Genomic DNA, 18,664 nt, shown 5'->3' on the forward strand with positions numbered 1-18,664 from the left:
CTTCTTGGGTGTTTTATGGAAACCCCCTAAAATTCTTTGCGAGTAGCAGTTTTGGTGTTAAAATAAAGGCCAGAAAGCTGCAACCGCTGCTTTCTCCTTTGCTCAGGGGTCATTGTGCTTAGTCTAAACCCAGGTCCAGCTGCAGCCAGTTAGCTGTTATCTTGATGGCAGGTGGATAACCTTAGTGTCGTTCTGGTGACCACACAAAGTTTGTTTAGAGAAGCTCAGAAGTTTATTTGCAGTATAAACAGGGCATGATGAGAACTAGCCAACCCCAGCAACCTGCTCACTCAGTTTACTTTGCTATTGGTCCTGAAAAATAGAAGAGGTAACTAAATCCTTGTCAGGCATTCCTTTTCCATTTGCTTTTTAATAAGCCTTCTCATTCAGGGGGGCTTTTTTTGTCCAGTTATGAAACCTTTCATTGTGCTAGCACTCTGCTGCAGCTTTCTTTCTAGCAGAGCCACCCCTCTTCCATTTGAGTTTTTGGACTGTGATAACCCTGATGTCTTCGAAGCTGTTGACACAGCACTGAAGAAATATAATGGAGACAGCACTTCTGGTAATCAATTTGCTCTGTACATGGTGATGGAAGCCAAGAGAACAGTAAGTAGACTTCACAAAAAAAAACATGTTGGAATTGTTTATGCGCTCGGAATCAGATTTGCTCCGTCTCATTCACAAAATATAGCAAGCGTGACAGCAAAGTGTCTTGCAAAAAAAAGTTTTGAAAAATAAAAGAAATGGCTTGCACGGTGAGGTATTTGTCACCATGACAAGCAGGGATGTTGAGAGCTGTAGTGCTGGTGAATTGCTTATTAATGCAAGGAGTAAAGAACAGGAAACTTGTATCACTAATAAAATGTGTCTTACTTGTCCATTCAGTTTTCTCCTTTCTTTGGGAATCCTACCTCTCCCTATCATCAGTAATGTTCTTCAGATCAGTGGTTATTAAAAAAAACTTGATGTTATCTTGAATTGGGAAGAGCTGGTGTCATGCATTAAAAAAAAAAAGGAAAGAATGACCCGATAAAGCTCAGCAATACTGTGAATAAATTGTTTGTGAGTATTATTTGATTGATGCTAGTCCTGAGTCACAGATGTATCTAAAGGCACTGGGTGATATTTTAGTCAAACAGGGTGACAGCTAAAATTACAGAAGAAAAAAAAAAAGAATGAAACATGATCTTTTGCCTGGAGTCCTTCTGTACAGAGTTAATCTAACAAAGAGTATTTACCTCTGAGAGGCATACCAAAATGGTATTACCATAATAATGACAAGCATTACTTTACTTGAAAACATTAGCATTTTTTCTACTGAATTGGATTTTCAGATGCAAAACACAAGAAACCCAGTGTCAGAAAGAATATTTTGCACTCCAGAGTCACAAGACACATTTTTTTTTTTTTAAATGCAGATAGAAATTGAGCTCAAAAGGGGACATGAATTGCTAAATGCCTTACAGGAAACCACCCACGCCTCCTGGCACCAATCCTCTGTTTTTTACTGTTTTCAAAGTGGGGAGATCTTAGCCTGTAGTGACAAAGACTAAAGTCTGTCAAGCCCTTAATATAATTAATATTAATCAAATGAATAATCCCACTGTTTTCATAGAATTACATGCATCCTCAGCAACAGCCAAATGCAAACATCTTCATACCGCAGCTATCACACCAACTTCCTTTTTGCTTCCCTCTATTAGAGTTAAAACACCACCTCCTTCTCCAAAGCACAGATGTTATTTTCAGCATTTTACCTTAAATAATGTTCTATGTTTAAGAATACATATTTATTGCAATTATTATTCACCTTCCCTTCTCTCAATATACTGCCTTTTCTTAAGAGAGCTGAGGTGGAAATGAGTTATTACTTTGAAGCTCTGATCAGACTGTGATGTTAAGAAAAAACAGAGAAAAGGAATCTACAAGAGAGCTTTCTTCATATTGTACATCCCTTTTTCCAAAAAGGGTCTAGATTTTACTCGTTGCTAGTCTCACAATCTCGAATGCATTAATTAAATAGCTGGTTATTACATATTCATGTACATTCATTATTGATAAGGTAATGAAACATAAAAGCTGACTGGCGGAGGACTGAACCCGCCCCAGTTAAAGACATAACTGTTCATAATAATACTGAAATAAACCAGCAACAAATAACATGCAGAAACAATGTCTTTTCTCATGTGTTTCATTTACTTACTGAACTGATTTATTCCAGATTTAGAGAACTGTAACAGACAACACAATTTGGCTCTTTAAATCCACATCCCAGACAGTATAATCTGATGCAGCTCCATAAATGTCAGTTTACACCTGCTGAGGATTAACTCCATTATATTTCTAGAGACCCTTTCATCCTGTTTTACAGCCTGCAGCCATCACAGCGCATACCTCTACTTAGGTGTACTACACAGGTGTAGCAATACACAACAGGAATTGAAAGAACACAGAATGTAACTCTATCTTCACCTATACCACTGTAAATACTCCACCCATGTCACCTCGGCTTCTCTTTCTTGGTACAACTAAAACAAGAACGATCACTTCATTATCCTTAAATGATACCGCTAGGAGAATTAATATGAAAGTACAGCAATTGCCTGCGTTTGAAATAGTACGCTAGCAGAGCGTTTTTAGTGGCAGTAAATTACTAGGAACTTCTGGCTTTGTATGTCCTCTGAAGGTAGAACCACAAATATTGCAGTCTGTTAACGTTCCCTGTAGGCAGAGGCTTACTGCTCTGTTTATGGTGAGGAGAAAATGCCCCCTACTTATTTACCAACATCAGAAATGCTTCCACTGGTCAGGCTAAACTTTGCTGAATAGTTTGTTTGTATTTCATCTTAGGGAATTCCTCAGGCCGCCCCTAAGAGCAGTTCAGCCTTTAATGCCTACGGGAAAACTGCAGGCGCAGCCAAAGGCTGGCTCCAGAGCCCCCCTTTGCCCCAGGTAGGCAGGGCAGCGTTACCTGATGTGAAGGCAGGCTGGCCATTGCCAGAATAGGATAGTATTTACCCCTCAGAGCTCTTATCTTTTCACTGATGTCCAGATTTATCACTACACAAATGATGACTCGTATATTGTTTCCATCCAGGTAGGTCCTGACAAACAACTCCATGTGAAATATCGAATACACGAGACCACTTGTGCCACTGAGGAGAACAAACTCTGGCAGGACTGTGATTACAAAGCATCTGCAGAAGCAGTAAGTGTCTAAGCTCTTTAAAGGTTCTCTGTAGAGAAGCATCAGTGTAATGGCCACGACTGCAGCCTCCTGGGAAACAATACAGAATTTAACTTCGTTAGCTCTGTGGCTTTTGAGAGCTGATAGGACTAAAGTACAGTACAGAACTGTTTACAACCCTGAAGTTAACCACTAATATTTGTGAGTTTACCATTAAAATCCTAAATATCAGCAGAAAGGATCATTTCAGAGCTTCATTATGAAGGCTCACAATAAATCTAACAGAGGATACTCGCACAACGAGTGCAAGGGCTGTCAAACTCTCTGGTGCTTGTGTCTGATGCAAACTTGCGTAACCAAACTGTCTTCAGATTGGCACCAACAAAACCACTGGTATGGAAGCCACTGTGGCAGCACATTTACCAAAGGGTAGCTAGTGCAAAGCCTGTCTGGTTCATGCTACTACAGAGCACCTAGAGGAGGTGCAATAAGGCCCACGTAGCATGCAGGAACGCTACACACAGCCAGCAGGTCCCTGATATGTCACACGGTACACATGCAAAGAAAGGGCTGAGAGTGACCACAGCACGTGAATCAATGTGAAACGTCATGATCGTCGTTGTATATATTGTATCAGCAAAGAGGAAATTGCTTGAATTATATATTTACCTAGATTTATTTATGAGGATGTGTTCACTTCCTTCATTCTGACTGTAAATTCTTTGTTAATTAACACGCATCGACCATGATACAAAGCTATCTTCCAACTTGCATGCTCAGTTCATCCCCTGCTCTCCTCACAAACAACAAAACAGATCCTTTTCCAGGAAGAAAACAGCAAATTTGACATAACTACAAATGTACATATCAACTTGTTTCCCAAACTGAACTTGCAACTGTCAGCTTTGTTCAACAGCTAGAGGCATATATAGCACAGTATTTTTCTTCATCAGGCAATCTTAAGACAAATGTTGTCGTATGTCTTTGCAGAAAACAGGAGAATGCACAGCTCAAGTTTACATTAATAATGTTGAAGGAACAAGTAATGTTTCGCAAGACTGCAACATTGTTCCAGGTACGTAATTGTCTGGGGACAGCATTCAGAAAGTACATTGACAAATAAAAATGGGGAAAACACCGTACTGAGGCTTTCAGGAAATTTTAAAGGTAGGAGCTCCTCATCATTCTGTTCAGACATTCATAAATCATCTTGCATAAGCAACTACATGTTAAAGGTAAAAATTTCACTCCACTTGTATGCGTGTATAAGCTAAGCCAGCGAAGCAGTGCGAACTTCTGTCTCTGGAGACAACCTTGTTACCTGCTGATCTAAAGTGGCACTTGGGTGTGTAGCGAGTTTCTTCAAACATCAGAATTACACCAGGTTGAAATTAATTTGCTTTAGACCAAAAAGCACATCAGTAACCTAGAGATTAGATACCCCTTATCACACTTCAAATTTCTGTCCTTACTTATTCATTTATGAAATTATACCAGAAATGAATAGGGAAAAAATATATGACAAAACTGTATCTTCATTTTCTCCAAGCTAAAAGTGACGGTATCATTTCTGTTAAATCTTACCTAAAAAAAAAAAAAATCTAATCCCAACTGAATTTTTCATTTAATAAATAATAAAATCCAGTAGGGATAGAATCAAGTAAGAGAGAAGCTGTGATACATCTTAGACCTTAACAATGAGTACTGCATTTCTTGCCTATAAGACATTCATATATGACTATTATGTTCACAGAGTGAACATTTTATTTATCAAAAGCAAGTCGCAATGTTTGAAAGCTTTGCAACTGAGATCTTTATGTATCTAAAACTAGCATTCATGTAAGACAAATCCACGCTAGTTTTAAAATATCTATCTAACTGGTAGCGTGGAGCTAAGGGCGAATTAACTACAAAAATATTTGCTGTGACTTTGGAAATGTTGGGCAGGTTATCTCTGTTTTTTGTTCCTTATTATCTTGTTTAAAGCTACCATGTCTATACCTACAATCAGTGTCTTTCTAGGAACTGCACTACACACAAACCCCATGTTTTACTACTGCATAAAGGTCACTTGGTTTCAAATACATTTGTAGGGCAATGGTGACATCTAGTTGCCAACAAAAGGTGCATGAATCTCACAGACTGCATGGGAAATCAGCATTTGGATCTTTTAGTAAGCTAAAAAATCATATATGATTTATTTCTTTAAAAAAAATATTACATATTCAGCATAAGCAGCTCATCTTGTTACCACATTATAGCAACTGGAAAAGGCATACACATTTGCTCAGCTTTTGTAAAAATGTATAAAAATGTTGAGAACATAGTCCTTTTAGAACTGGGTGTACTGTTTTATTATCTTCTTGGTGATTGCTCCCTGAAAACAGCGCCATTTTTCTGTAACATATATATATTGACCCTGGACTGGTTCCCTGGCTGGTGCCAAGCTGGCAGAACTCCGTTAAAGCCAACTTTTGCCAGCTGAGGATCAGGCACACGAACTTTATTTCAATTCCGAAGAGACCACACAATGTCCCACTTGGATTCCCAAGCTCACTGAATCATGAAATTAATTTATGTGCTGAACTATAAAATTAATTTATGAAAATCCAATCCATGATTACCAGAAAGGAAAGAGAGTTAATAGGATTAGTAGAAGGAAACAGAATCCCCATCAAACTTGCCTATTCACAACCAAGTTGGTTAAGCCTGAGGGTAACACCAAGTGGTAACTGGCAGCCAAAGTGACTAGCAGGCAGAGTTCAGGCAACAAAGCAGTAGAAAAGTTCATCTACAGTCCCTAAGAAACTCCAAGTCATGGCAGTTCACGTGGCTGAGCCAAAACGCTCCTAAGTCCCCCTCCTGAAACACGGCGAGCACGGGAAGCAGCTGCACGCAGTAGGTGATCTCTGAAGGACCTGAAGAACATCTCTCTTAGTTGTGACCTCCACTGATTTCTTCCCGAGCTGGATGAGGGATGACCCCTCCTTGGTGGTGCCAAAACTACCTGAACTTTCAGAGTTCTGATGGCTCCTGAACTCATTACTCCTCTGAATTAAGTTCAGTGATGGATCCAAATATGATGGATGAAATTTTCCCCTACCGCCACACATCGAAGCAAGCATCTAAATACAGTGAATGTCTTTGCAGGCCCTGAAACAACCTAGATGATTCTGTGATTCTGTGAAAGTGAAATCTGGGTTTTGCTGATCGCTCTTATTAAAAACAGGAAAGATTCTTGCTCATTGAACCTTCTCTTTCGTTCCCAGACATGAAAAATTAAAACCTGAGGCTTCTTTACATGAAGCCCTGCATGTTTTTGGTTTCTTTCTTTTCCAGTTCCACCCAAGATAACGCTTTCTAAGGCTATATGTCTTGGATGCTTTCATGATATATCAAGCGACACCTCACAAGTATCAGAAATTCTGAATCGAGCCATTGAAAAGTTCAACAAACACAGTGGTGAAGTCACCCTCTTTAAACTTGTGGAAATCAAGGAAGCTAAAAGACAGGTCTGTATGGGACTTTTCTCTACATGTTCTAAAAAAAAAAATAAGGTATTTTGTTTGTTTTATGTATTCATTTCTGATTTTAAGGTGTTTTACGTTTCATAACAGAAGTGAATGGAATGCATATAGATTGTAGACCATGTAAATAACTCCGTTTGTAAGAAATCAAGAACTGTTACCTTCTGAACTTCCGGAGCTGTCAACTTTACAAACTGATTTTAAACATTTTCTCTGCAGCTGCAATTAACCAATGTTCAGCACCAGTTTGTTTTTACTCAATGCTGACACAGGCATCTTGTATCATCTCAGATGTTCTCGAGTATTCCTCTTGGCTTCTCCCTGAAGCAAGAACAGGCCTCTCCCAGGGGCTTTGCCAGCCTGTGCAGATGTCTGGTATGCTCTACAGCCTCTCAGACAGTAGCAGGCACCTACATTTTGGCAGTGCAATAGGACCTGTATGTCAGTAGCTGATATCCACTATAGGATAGCTAAACCAAATAAAGGAAAAAAATGTGTATGCAAAACAAGAAGTCAGCATGTCACTTTCTGAAAGATTTCTGCACAGAGGAATATCTGCTTTGCAAGAAATGAATGCTCAGGTTGCAGAAATTCCTTGTTATCTAGTATTCTATGCAACAGTTATTTCCCCGTGAAAGGCTCTCCTGGTGTGATGTTGCTGGAAAGCAAAGCCTCTAATTTGTTTTTTAACTAGCTTATAATACCCTGACACCAGCTAGAAACCATTTTATTTGAAGGTGTACATATTTGCTTAGCCAAAAAGCATCTTCTAGTCTCATGTCAATTTGACCCATGAATTAATTCACAGTTCTCCCCTTATTTACTGATGGCAATGATCCTCTTAGCTGAAAGACAAGCTTACACAACACTTAAGCCATATGACCAAATGTCACAGAGACTGCAATTCAGCAGCTGGAAATTAAGCTATCAAGTCATTTCTGGCCACGAGAGACTAGTCAGAGCCCTCTGCTTTAACTGATCTGTGATGGAAAGCACCTACATTTGATTCTTATTTCCCTTTTTTAAATCCAATACTACCTGACACAACACTGTGACATGGAGACGTTTCATGGGTGAGGATCAATAGCCACAGTGAGGGAAACAGAACTGCTTCCTGAAGACAAAATGAAAAGAGGTCAAAAATCTGGACAAAAAAGGGAAAGGGGAAAAAGCCCAAAGCAGACAGAATTACAAGGAGATGACAAATGCAGGACACTCAATAACAAACGATGCCAGCAGTGTAAAGTTACATTATTCACATACTATTTTACTATGTCACCTACTCAGGAACACAGAAGCTGCCAAGCTGCGTTAGTGCAGTCATCCATCTAGAGCAGCTTCCTGTCACTGGGGGTAATAAGGAACAGATTCTTGGGAGGAAAGTGCATGGAACCATGCATTACAAGGCTGCAGGCTTGCCAGAAGCAGGATCTGGATACAAACTGCACTTTTAATTACTAAATGACTTCGTTTACTTCCTGTATCACAAGGACAACACTTTGGGTTTGTTTTTGCCATGAACACTGTATGGCTCGATGTGGTTCGATGGATGGGAGGCACTAAAAGGGTGGTGATGCTTTCTTTGCTGATTGAATTTAATAGTTTAACTTCCGAGTTTGTATTAGTTTACGTAACACAGATATCTCCTAAATATCTGTTCCAGGTGGTAGCTGGATGGAATTACATAATCAAATATGAAATCAAGGAGACGAATTGCTCCAAATCACAATTTCAAGAGTTAACTAAAGAGTGCAAAACCATTTCTCAAGGCGTAAGTGATCTTCAAAGCCTGTTTACCACAAAAATATCATATTAAAAAATAATGGTTGAGATCTGACTCAAATACATATTTATATTTTATTTACATGTATTTATAAGTCTTACTTAGCTAACGAAGTTTAAATCCAGGTTTATAGGTAACTGTCTATAAACTACAGGGCAGGCAGGCATTTCCATGGATGACATTTTCAAGTATATTAGCCCTAAGATCCTGAATCGCAACAGCCAGCTCAGTGCCTAGCATGGTGTTAGGATGGGTTTCTCCATGTGTGCCACTTTACATTTCTCTACTTTAACTTCCTTCTGCCAGATCAAAACCCTGTGACACCCAGCTCTTGAATTCCTTCCTTTGTGAGACTGATCGTTAGTCCTATGCTGTTTTATGTATTGTAACTGGTTATTTATCCATGCGAGGGCCTTTCCTCTTACTCTACAGTTAATTTGTTTCCTTTAGAGTCTTTGATAAGAGACTTCATTGAAACTCTCTGAAAACATAAGCATATATTATCAACAAGGCAGGTCTCTACCCACTTTTGTCGATCCTTTTGAAGAACTTTGACAAATCTACAAAATACAACCTTTGTCTACAACAATAAAACCGACTCCCTTTGATGTATTCATGCCCCTTAATTCTTTCCTTATTCTAATTTCAAATAATTTGAAGGGTACAGACATAAGTTTTATGGGTTTATGACATGTAAAAAAGAACAAGATCACATTTTTTTCTTCCAGTTAAATAAAAAAATGCCACTGCAATCTTAGGCACATCATCTACCACAATTCCCTTAGAGCACTGGGATGAATACAAGCAGGCCCAGAAACTCAGTAATGTTTGATTTGTTAGTTGCGCAATCTTCCTTTTGGTTTTTACAGTTTGAGACAAATTCCAGTGAGTTCTCCATAAAACAGGATTCTGGTTTGTAAACCTCTCCCTTTCTTTGGAATACATACCAATAGTTCCTTCAGTTTCTCCTTTATGGTTTTATTTTCTCTGAGCGGTCCTTTTAAACCCGGATCGTTTATTGGCTCTGCAAATTGTCTGTCAGGCTGCTTGCTCCCAGGATATTGAAGGAAGGCTTTATCAGCAGTATGCTTGACTTACTCTGTTAGCAAGAAGCTATTAGGATGTGAATTTGTTCATTATTTCTAAATAATAAGGAGCTTTTTTTATTATTATTCCAGCGTATAGGTAAATGTGATGCCAAAGCTTATGAAAGTATTGAGGCAGTGATTGTAGATGTTGCAAGCCAGTGCAAGTTTCCAGGTATGTAACTGGTGCGATCAGTTCTGAAAGTTCTGCAATTTTATTGTTTTTCACAGTCGTAAAGAAGATAAAAATGCAAGTGATAAGAACAGATAATAACCAGAGAAAGCAATTATTCTGAGATAAAAATGGCACCGCCTCTTAATGGAGTATTACCATGGAATGTTTTTGACTTCCTACAAGTTTTTCATATGCAAATTAAAGTTGTATTTTATCATTTGTGTACTGCCGTAGTGCTCTGACATGGAGCTGGCTGCTGACTCTCATTTAGAGATTAGCAGATATAAACTCAGAGCATTACTTCCTACAAAAATTAATTCCTTCTCTATCACAAACATAACCAAGTTAAAATCACATCAAATAAGTAACCCCATCTAACCTTCCAAAGAGCTCTAATGTATTCTTTTGAAAGGCAAAGGAGCTGAGGACTTTAAGATATTGTCCAAAATTGGTAATTCAGCTATCGATACTACCATTATTTATTTCATACTGCATAATTATACTTAAATTTCATACATTAGAGGTTGTCTTCTTTTCCCCTGGTAAGAAAGCTACTTAGAATTTTAAGTTCATTACAATCAACCCCCCAGATGGTTTTCTTACTGTCACTTTTTCCTGCAGCCATCTATTTGGACACAGATTGTGACAGCTTCAAAGCTTTAGAACAGGGCGTACAGCATTACTCTATGCAGTAAGCGCTGCATTCTCACCCCTTACCCATTGGTTTGCTTTTCTCCCATAAATTATAATGATATTCCTCAACACACCCATTCATTGCCAATATTGTGCACCACTTGTTTTCCCTGGTTCAGGTTCTTCCATACATGTAGCTGTTCCCTGCCTTTATTTGCTGGCTATCTGCAGTCAGCACACACAATTCTTGTTTTTCTGTTACGTATCCAACGTGACACTAAGTGCTCTTTGAGATAACCAATATATAATAACGTTGATCATATAAAACACAAATCTATTTAGGCTTAATTTGATAGACTCAAATCTGAAGTTTGCCGGAAGGCAGGGGTTTAAGAATAACTGTTTTTCCCAGCCTGTATCTATTTATGTTGAAACTTCTGCTCCTTAGATCTGAAATCTGTTGGTTTCTTGCAGCTGAAGACATGGTGAATCCTCCCACTCCCATTTGTGCTGGTTGTCCAAGGGCTATCCCCAACAACAGTCCAGAACTGAAGGAACTGCTGGAGGTTTCTATGGAGAAGTATAACTCAGAGACCAATTATGACTTCTACTATAAAGCTGGAGGAATAGAATCAGCAACAGTGCAGGTTGGGAGTCACTCTTCCTTTTAGAACTGATTCTCCATATACCACAGAAATGAAGAGCAGACACGGCAGTGTTACTGGTCTGAACGGAGTGTTAGCTAACGTTAATATTTCAACTTCAAATAATGTTTATCTCTATATTTTGATATGCATGGTAACTGAGGGATCTGCACTTTTTCTGGTGAAATTTAATCCACCTGGGCTTGGACTGAAACATCTCCAGTCCTTGATTATTTTTTTCCTTAAAACGTAATTTTTGCCTATCAGATTTCTGAATCACTACCCCTTTTAATCAGCCTTTGTAACATTCCGTAGACTTTTAAAAGTAGAAAAGATTTATTAGGCAAAACTACCCACTTGATCCACAACACCAATACTCTGTATGTTATTTTAGGCATCGGCTACAATGGTTGTAAGCTCCAAGAAATGGGGCTTCCCAATTCCCCTTATACATCTGTTATTTCATACAATAATTCTGCTGCTAATAATGCTCCAACTAGGCTCACAAGAAAACATCCGTGCATAACAAGATACACAGATAAATGCAGCTAAAGAACAAGAAACCAAGAGGATAACACTGGTCAGCCTTTCTGTTTGCCTACTTTACTGTCCCAACATATCAAAACAGAGGTTTAGGAAAGAACTGAAGACAGAACAGTGGAGAAGTTCAGAAAACACTTTCTTGAGAACTTCTCATGAGCATGAGCAGTACCACTGGAGAATGCACTAGAAGTGTACATAAGTTTTTCCAAATAACTTATCTTACTAATAACAATTCTGCTTTTTCATCATTTAAACATTCTTCCTTCTCATGTTTCATTTCATGATCAATATTAACACACATAATTTTCAATAAGGGACTGAAAAAGACAATTTCATGTTTTTCCTGCTGTCTCTAAAGCAAGATACATTATCTTGGGCTGTGTAAAAATACTAAGACAGCTTGTACCAGGCACACTCTTCAAACAATGAGGTTTCTCTCCTTAATACATTTGGCAAATGCATTTATTTTCAACTGAGCCTGTTCACCATGCACTTCATTTTACTAACATTCAACTCTTCTTACATCATATTTGGCTCCCTGCAGTAGTGTCTCTAATGATTTCATTTGTTATTAATAAATTACGACAAGCATCCAATAAAACAAAGCCAAAACTGTGGGGCCATTATTCTGACCTCTCTCTCCCTCCTACAGTTGCTATGCTGGAATTTCTGAGAATGGGAACTGGAATAAATATGTGAGTTGATTAGAAGCAGACAGGTTTGCTGTCAAATATTTTAATACCATTCTTAACATACGTTGTCCCAGGGGTCAGGTCTTATAGACTACAAGTAGTATAAGCTTGTAGACAGACATCTTTTCTCTGAACCCTTTTCAATAAAAATGCCCTTACCACACAAAGCCTCTTGCTGATTTTTCAGGTGGTTGCAGGACAAAACTACCGTCTAACGTTTGGAGCCCAGAAGACAAACTGTTCAAAGAAAGAGTTTGAAAAACTTCATGAAAACTGTGAAGTCACAACAGACAGTGTAAGTAATGAGGATGTTGCCAGTTGTAATGTTCCTAATGGACAAATTCATTTGCACGTGAACTGGCAAGCACACAAAGTAAACTCACATCTGATCCCGATTCCTGTTACCTCTCCCTGTAAATTTTTGCTTCAACAAGGATACCTTCCAGTGTTTGTAACTCCAAACCAGTGACAATGGCAGTAAAACATGAAGCTTAAACTGAGTCACTCCAATTGCAGTATTTTAGTGCTCACTGGAAAGGAAAAGGGACTTTATTATGATACTAAAGAATCAAAGAAAGGAGGTTATTGCGATAAGAAATGACTGCAATGCTCCTGAACCTGTGGCACTTTCAGCTGAGGAAAGCAGGAGATTTTAGTGTTACTGGTACACAAAGGAATTATGCTTCTGAAGTACATGCTGCTGATAACTTGAAAATCTGTTCCAGACACTGGAAAGTAATGTTGATAGGCCCAGAAAATATTGTTGAAGGAGCTATTTGGGGAAGAAAAGCCTTATTTCCACTTCTTTTTCCCACCATATGATACGAACAGTGCTTACCTCCGAGAGTTAAAACTATTAGTACAGCTGGCATTACCTGGAAAAAAAATGCTTCTCCCTCCTCCTCCCCAGTTTCCTGAAATTTTAGTAGGGGTAATAAGATCATCAAACAATATTTGTTAGGAATATCTTGAAGATTAAATAATGCTCCAAAAGTGCTGGGCATGTACAGCCTAGTCTTTTAAGATCCAATCTCCAAAGCTGAATGCATCCTATAACCTCAAAAAGCTAAGCCGTTATCTGTCTCAATACAGACCTCTCCCATCGCTAAGACAGATTTCATTGATATCCAAGTAAAATTTCTAGTATTTAAAAGTATTATTAAAAAATAATATTTTTGTGTGCACTCCTCTTTTCTGTTGTTGCCTAAAGATGTTTTTTTGTGTGTGTGTTTTGTCAACAGCCACTATTGCACTGTGAAGCACAAATTTATGTGGTCCCATGGGAGAATAAAACCTCTGCCAAGGTTAACTGCTCTGAAGGCCAGTCGGTGGTATGATTACTTATGATAATTGGTAATGAAGAGAATAGAACAAAGACATTAAATTCTTTCCCCATTCCAAACAATCCCCTACTCTGTACCAAAAATAAAGGAATACATTGTTTTTTTAAAGACCTCAGCAATGCCACACTCTTCCCTCTCGCCCCCTAACCTTAGCAACTTGTGACATCAAAGTCAGTTTTGCCACAACATGAGGCAGTGGGCAACACAGTGATTACAGAAATACAAACAAAAGGCAACAGGGCAGTGAGAACATTGCCTGGTGACCGCTCCTATGCGTTTTCACTTAAGTTCTGAAGAATTAAGCCCCATCAACTTCTTTGAATTATTATTTGTAATTCTTTGCCAAAAATACATTTGATTGCAGGTTTTTGTTTGTTTTTAAATAAATCCAGGGATCCCCATGCTCCCTGATCAAGAAGAGAAGACATACTGAATAAAGTCAAACTAATTAACCTGCATTCATATTCAGCAACTTCACTCTGCTCAGAACCTTCATAACTATCTATTCATTCATTATGTATCCACTAATAAATGGCTCTCATTTGTTTCCATTAACGTATTGTAGCCATAACAACTTCCAAATTTAGCTCCACCCTAAACAACCCTGATTTGCTGTTAGATAAGGATCAGACCCTTTGGTGGTCAGAAACAAAACCCCTGTTTTCACCAGCCAGTCTTCACCTTTCAGTGGAACACTGATGGAGGAATAGAGATTACTCAGTAACAAGTGTTTTAGTGTTAACCTGCATGTATTATTTCTAAGCGATCCTATGAAATTCATAAGTCAAAACAAGAAAAACTGCACAGCTATATTTCATATGACAAAATGACACAGATCGTTTGTATGTTCTTGTATTTAAATTATACAGAGATGTGTCCAACTTCAGAATAAATAGTTTTTATACGTTAAAATGTTATACTTTAACACCAGCAGGGAAACTTAGTCCTAGAAATCAACTGTATTATTCATACATTAAAACAAATACACATACTTATTTGTGTTCCTCTCCATAGCATCATTCCCATGTTAAATTGGCAGAATTTCATAGAATGGCTTGGGTTGGAAAGGACCTTAAAGATCACCCAGCCCCAACCCCCTTGCCATGGGCTGGGACGCCACCCACTAGATTAGGTTGCTCAGAGCCACATCCAACCTGGCCTTGAACACCTCCAGGGATAGGGCATCCACAGCTTCTCTGGGCTCAGTGGTAAATAAATTGTTCTTTTATTATGGAGCTGTTAAAATACTCTAGAGTTACTGGGGAGGATATTTATATTTTCATGCCTATTACAGATAGAAAAGATTATTAAGTTTGCTGCAAAAATCTAATAACATATTTTTGATAATTGACTCGTGTATAGCAATTAGGTTCTGAATTCCCCAAATCTGAAGCTATTGCTCCTGTTCATAAAACGAATACAGCTAACACTGCAATGTTTTTTAGACTACACTTCTGCGAAGGCCTCCAGGATTCACGCCTTTCCGAAGCTTTGCTGCGCTACAACAGATGGATCAAACTCCATCATCTGGTAGAAATGAAGAGGAAAGTCAAGCACCTGGCAAAGAAACAAAAGATGATGGAGAGCAGCAAGAAGGTGAAGGTGAACCTGGGCATAAGCACGGGCATAAACATGGGCATAAGCACAGGCATAAGCACGAGCATAAACATGGGCATAAGCACGGGCATGGATTTAAAAAGGATGATGAGTCTGCCAAAAGGCACGGGCAGGAAACTGACTGTGGGCACAGAACCAGCCACGGGTGTAGGCATCGAAAAAGCAGTAAAAATGGTAAACATAAACATCCCAAATCTGAATCTTCTGAGGAATCCAGTGAAAGGGTTTTTAATCAAAAGGAAACCTTCCCATCACCCAGTGCTGAAACAGCATCAGAGCTAGTTAACGCAGGGGTTGCAAGAAAGGAAACTGGTACTCCTGCAGAACCAGTAGATCTTCCTGATATGTCTTTATTTGATGGGTTGCCAGATCGCCCAGAATCTCCTCTCCCCAGATGTCCTGGAAAACCCTGGAAACCAATTATGGAGCCAGCAGTTCCTTCTAGCTTTCCCAGAGAATTCACAAATGAGGATCTCTTGCCTTCTGCTGTAGAGAACGTCAATCCTACAACAGAAACCTCAGCGCCTCCCCAAAATGAAGAGATGAGCTTTGATCTTTCAGACGCTTTACCATAGTTCAAGTATTGTTGGATCCTCTCCAGAAGTGATACAGAGAAAAACAGAAAATTATTGCCTTTTGAGATTTATAAGATCTAAGAGGCAAAAGCTCCTGTTCTTTTAGCTAAGATACTCAAGTAGGTCACCGGCACTTCTGGGGACCTACGACCATATATAAATACTCTGAGTTTGCATGTCTTTTGCATATTTGGCAAAAACATAAATCAGGCATGGCACCAATGGTTCAGAACCAGTCTAGCAAAGGGACCTAGCAAGTCAGCAGCCTTCTGCTGTAGAAGTTACAATCACGACTATCTCGCCTGCCTCACATTGCTGGAAGCACGCAGTCAACCACCGCATCGCACCTCACTGTATTAGGTTTAAAACAATTACACAAAAAAATTGGAAACTACATGAAAAATCTCAGCAAAGTATGTGTAAGACAAAAGCAAGCCAGGATGCCTTTCTTAGATACCTGAAATAATATTTCTCTGATTTCCTGAAGTGTATCTTTTAAAAAACAAAATAAAATAAAGGAACCTGTTTCACCTGACAGTTTCTTGACTCGAAGTAATATTGCCAGCAGTCCATCACTAGCAGGCTGTTCTGCTGAATAAGGTAACGGGGGAAGCTGAGAGACTCCTCAGTAAAGCCGTTCTGTTATTCTCCCTGCATAGTATGTTAACTGCACAGCAGAGGCGTGCTGAGTGAGATTTTCAGGTGGCAGAGGTGCACAAACATTACAGATCAGATGACAGAACCACAAACGCTTAAGTTATCTAAAATTTGTCTACCTTCTTCCACTATAAGAGTGTGCTTAATTTAGAACAGAAAATTCAGCCGAGTCTCTGAGTATCTACCGAAGTCTGACATTTTGGTGGAATACACTAACAAAAAAGCAAATATTTCCAGCAAATTAAAATGCATTTTCACTGTGTATGGATCCAATAACTCACTCAGCTGAAAAAACACCCCACAATAAATAGACAAATAAATGATTTAATGCCAGATCAGTTCACTAGTTAGAGCCACTGTGTAGTCACAGAAAAAGTTACTGAAAAGGTCAGGTGCTACAAATGGTAACTGGAAACTGGAGGTAAGAGCAAAAAAAAGCAAAAAGTCTTCTGCAGGAGGGTGTTTCTCATCATGACAGGGCAGACCCCTATGAATCACAGAACTGATCTCATACTTTCTGAGTCTAAACGTTCCCTGACTCTCCAAACACACCTCCCCTCTCCTGGGCCTGGTTCCTCCAGGTGTAAACAAACCTGTGTTATTTCCCTGGCTCACAGGGTAGGTAACCACACTGTGATCAGAAGAGCTCTGCCTACCTGGTAACCTTCACTGAGGAAGCATCAGAATGATTTTGCACAAGCAATTTTTCTTACTTTTTTTTCTAATTAATTGCATTAAAGGCCACATTAAAATGTATTTAAAAAGTCATGATTAAAAGTCCTAATTTAAAAATGTCATTCTCAATATAAATTCAGTCTGGTTACATCTAAACTTCTGTTTAATACAGTTTAATTGGCTACCATATAGGTATGTATTAGATAATTATCTGCCATGACAGGTGATATATGATCAGGAAACACTTATGAACTCCAAGATCTATTGCTAATCAGATCCTGTGATTTTTTCATTCATTCCTTTCCTTGCAGGATAAAATGCAAAGTCTACCTTTTCTTTTTAGCACGTGACAAGTACTAAATTTATAGAGTTATATAAAGGAAAGTCTTGAGAGTTATGTTGGTTTATTTTATTTTTTTTCCTGAATATTGACTAGGATAATCCTGGCTATAAGTGAGAATTCTTTGCATGTGCTATGCTATTAAAAAGAGTGTAAGTTCTGAATAGTATTTCTGTAAGAATGAGAAGTCAGTCAGAGCCTTGGCATATTCTCCCTACAGAGCCATGGGTACATGGCCACAAGTCGTGAAGCAGAGATTGAGTGGCCAGGGCAGGATAATATAAACCTGGCCTCTTCACTGCCTTGAATTCAGCATATTGATAATGAGAGGTTTCATTAATGTTTAATACAAAGAAGTCAATTTCAATTTTGACTTCTTTTTTTATAATGTACAGAAATCATTACTTGGAAAAAGAAAATCATTCTGGACTAAAAATCAGTGCACAAATCTAAACATTTTGAAACAGTATGTTCCGACAGTTTGAGATGGAACATTCCAATTTCTCACTGACATGCTCCCACAGAAGGTTTTAATTGTAACAGAACAGTACTTTCTGGTGGAAAAATATGCTGTCAGAAAATTACTGATCCGGCTTTTCAGACCTGCTGCTGAAAAGCTCTGCAAAACTACCAGTTTCTCCCGCTGTTGCTGTCACTGGAGCTCTCCTAACCCAGCGCACCCCAACGCTTAACAAGTACTTTTCCCCTCGGCCAGCAGATGGCAGATTTTCTGCGGCAGAAAAATCCCTGATCCCCAAATGCGATCTCCAAATTAGGGTTTTGGGCTTGCCAGGAAAGGTTCAACATTCAGCGTCTCGTCTGGGTTAGTAACACTGCAAATCGAAGGCCGCATCTGTGCGACCAGAATTAAACGTTAAGCTCCATCAGTAGAGCATAAAAAGCTCACCGGTCACTTATGTGCAAGGTGTTTAAATAATGCTGTGAGTGTAATTTCATGAACAGAAAAAAATAATAGCATCAAAAAAAACGCATTGTGCCTGATATAAACAATTGGCCATGGGAGTCTAGGGTGTGAAAATATGTCTGAATTAAGCCTGTTCGTGATACTGCTGAGGACCAGAGCCACCTGATGGCCATTTTGCTACTGTCTCTCTTCTCTCTTGTTCATCCCATCTGTGGCAATGAAACAAAAATATGTCTTTTAACCGACATGAAAAAATCCCAGCT

At 38.8% G+C, this 18,664-nt stretch overlaps 1 protein-coding gene across 1 annotated transcript; it reads left to right on the top strand.

Moving 5' to 3' along the window:
- The first annotated feature begins 260 nt into the window (after nucleotides 1-260).
- KNG1 (kininogen 1) lies at nucleotides 261-16,345 on the top strand. Its single transcript, XM_035335152.1, has 10 exons — nucleotides 261-606; nucleotides 3,098-3,208; nucleotides 4,178-4,262; nucleotides 6,527-6,699; nucleotides 8,378-8,485; nucleotides 9,676-9,757; nucleotides 10,865-11,037; nucleotides 12,457-12,564; nucleotides 13,511-13,600; nucleotides 15,058-16,345. The coding sequence occupies exons 1-10, from the start codon at nucleotides 412-414 to the stop codon at nucleotides 15,802-15,804; spliced, it is 1,872 nt and encodes a 623-aa protein (XP_035191043.1). The 5' UTR covers nucleotides 261-411; the 3' UTR covers nucleotides 15,805-16,345.
- Nucleotides 16,346-18,664: the final 2,319 nt, after the last annotated feature.

Source organism: Oxyura jamaicensis, chromosome 9 (genome assembly GCF_011077185.1).
Source record: "Oxyura jamaicensis isolate SHBP4307 breed ruddy duck chromosome 9, BPBGC_Ojam_1.0, whole genome shotgun sequence".
Classification (NCBI taxonomy): Eukaryota; Metazoa; Chordata; class Aves; order Anseriformes; family Anatidae; genus Oxyura; species Oxyura jamaicensis.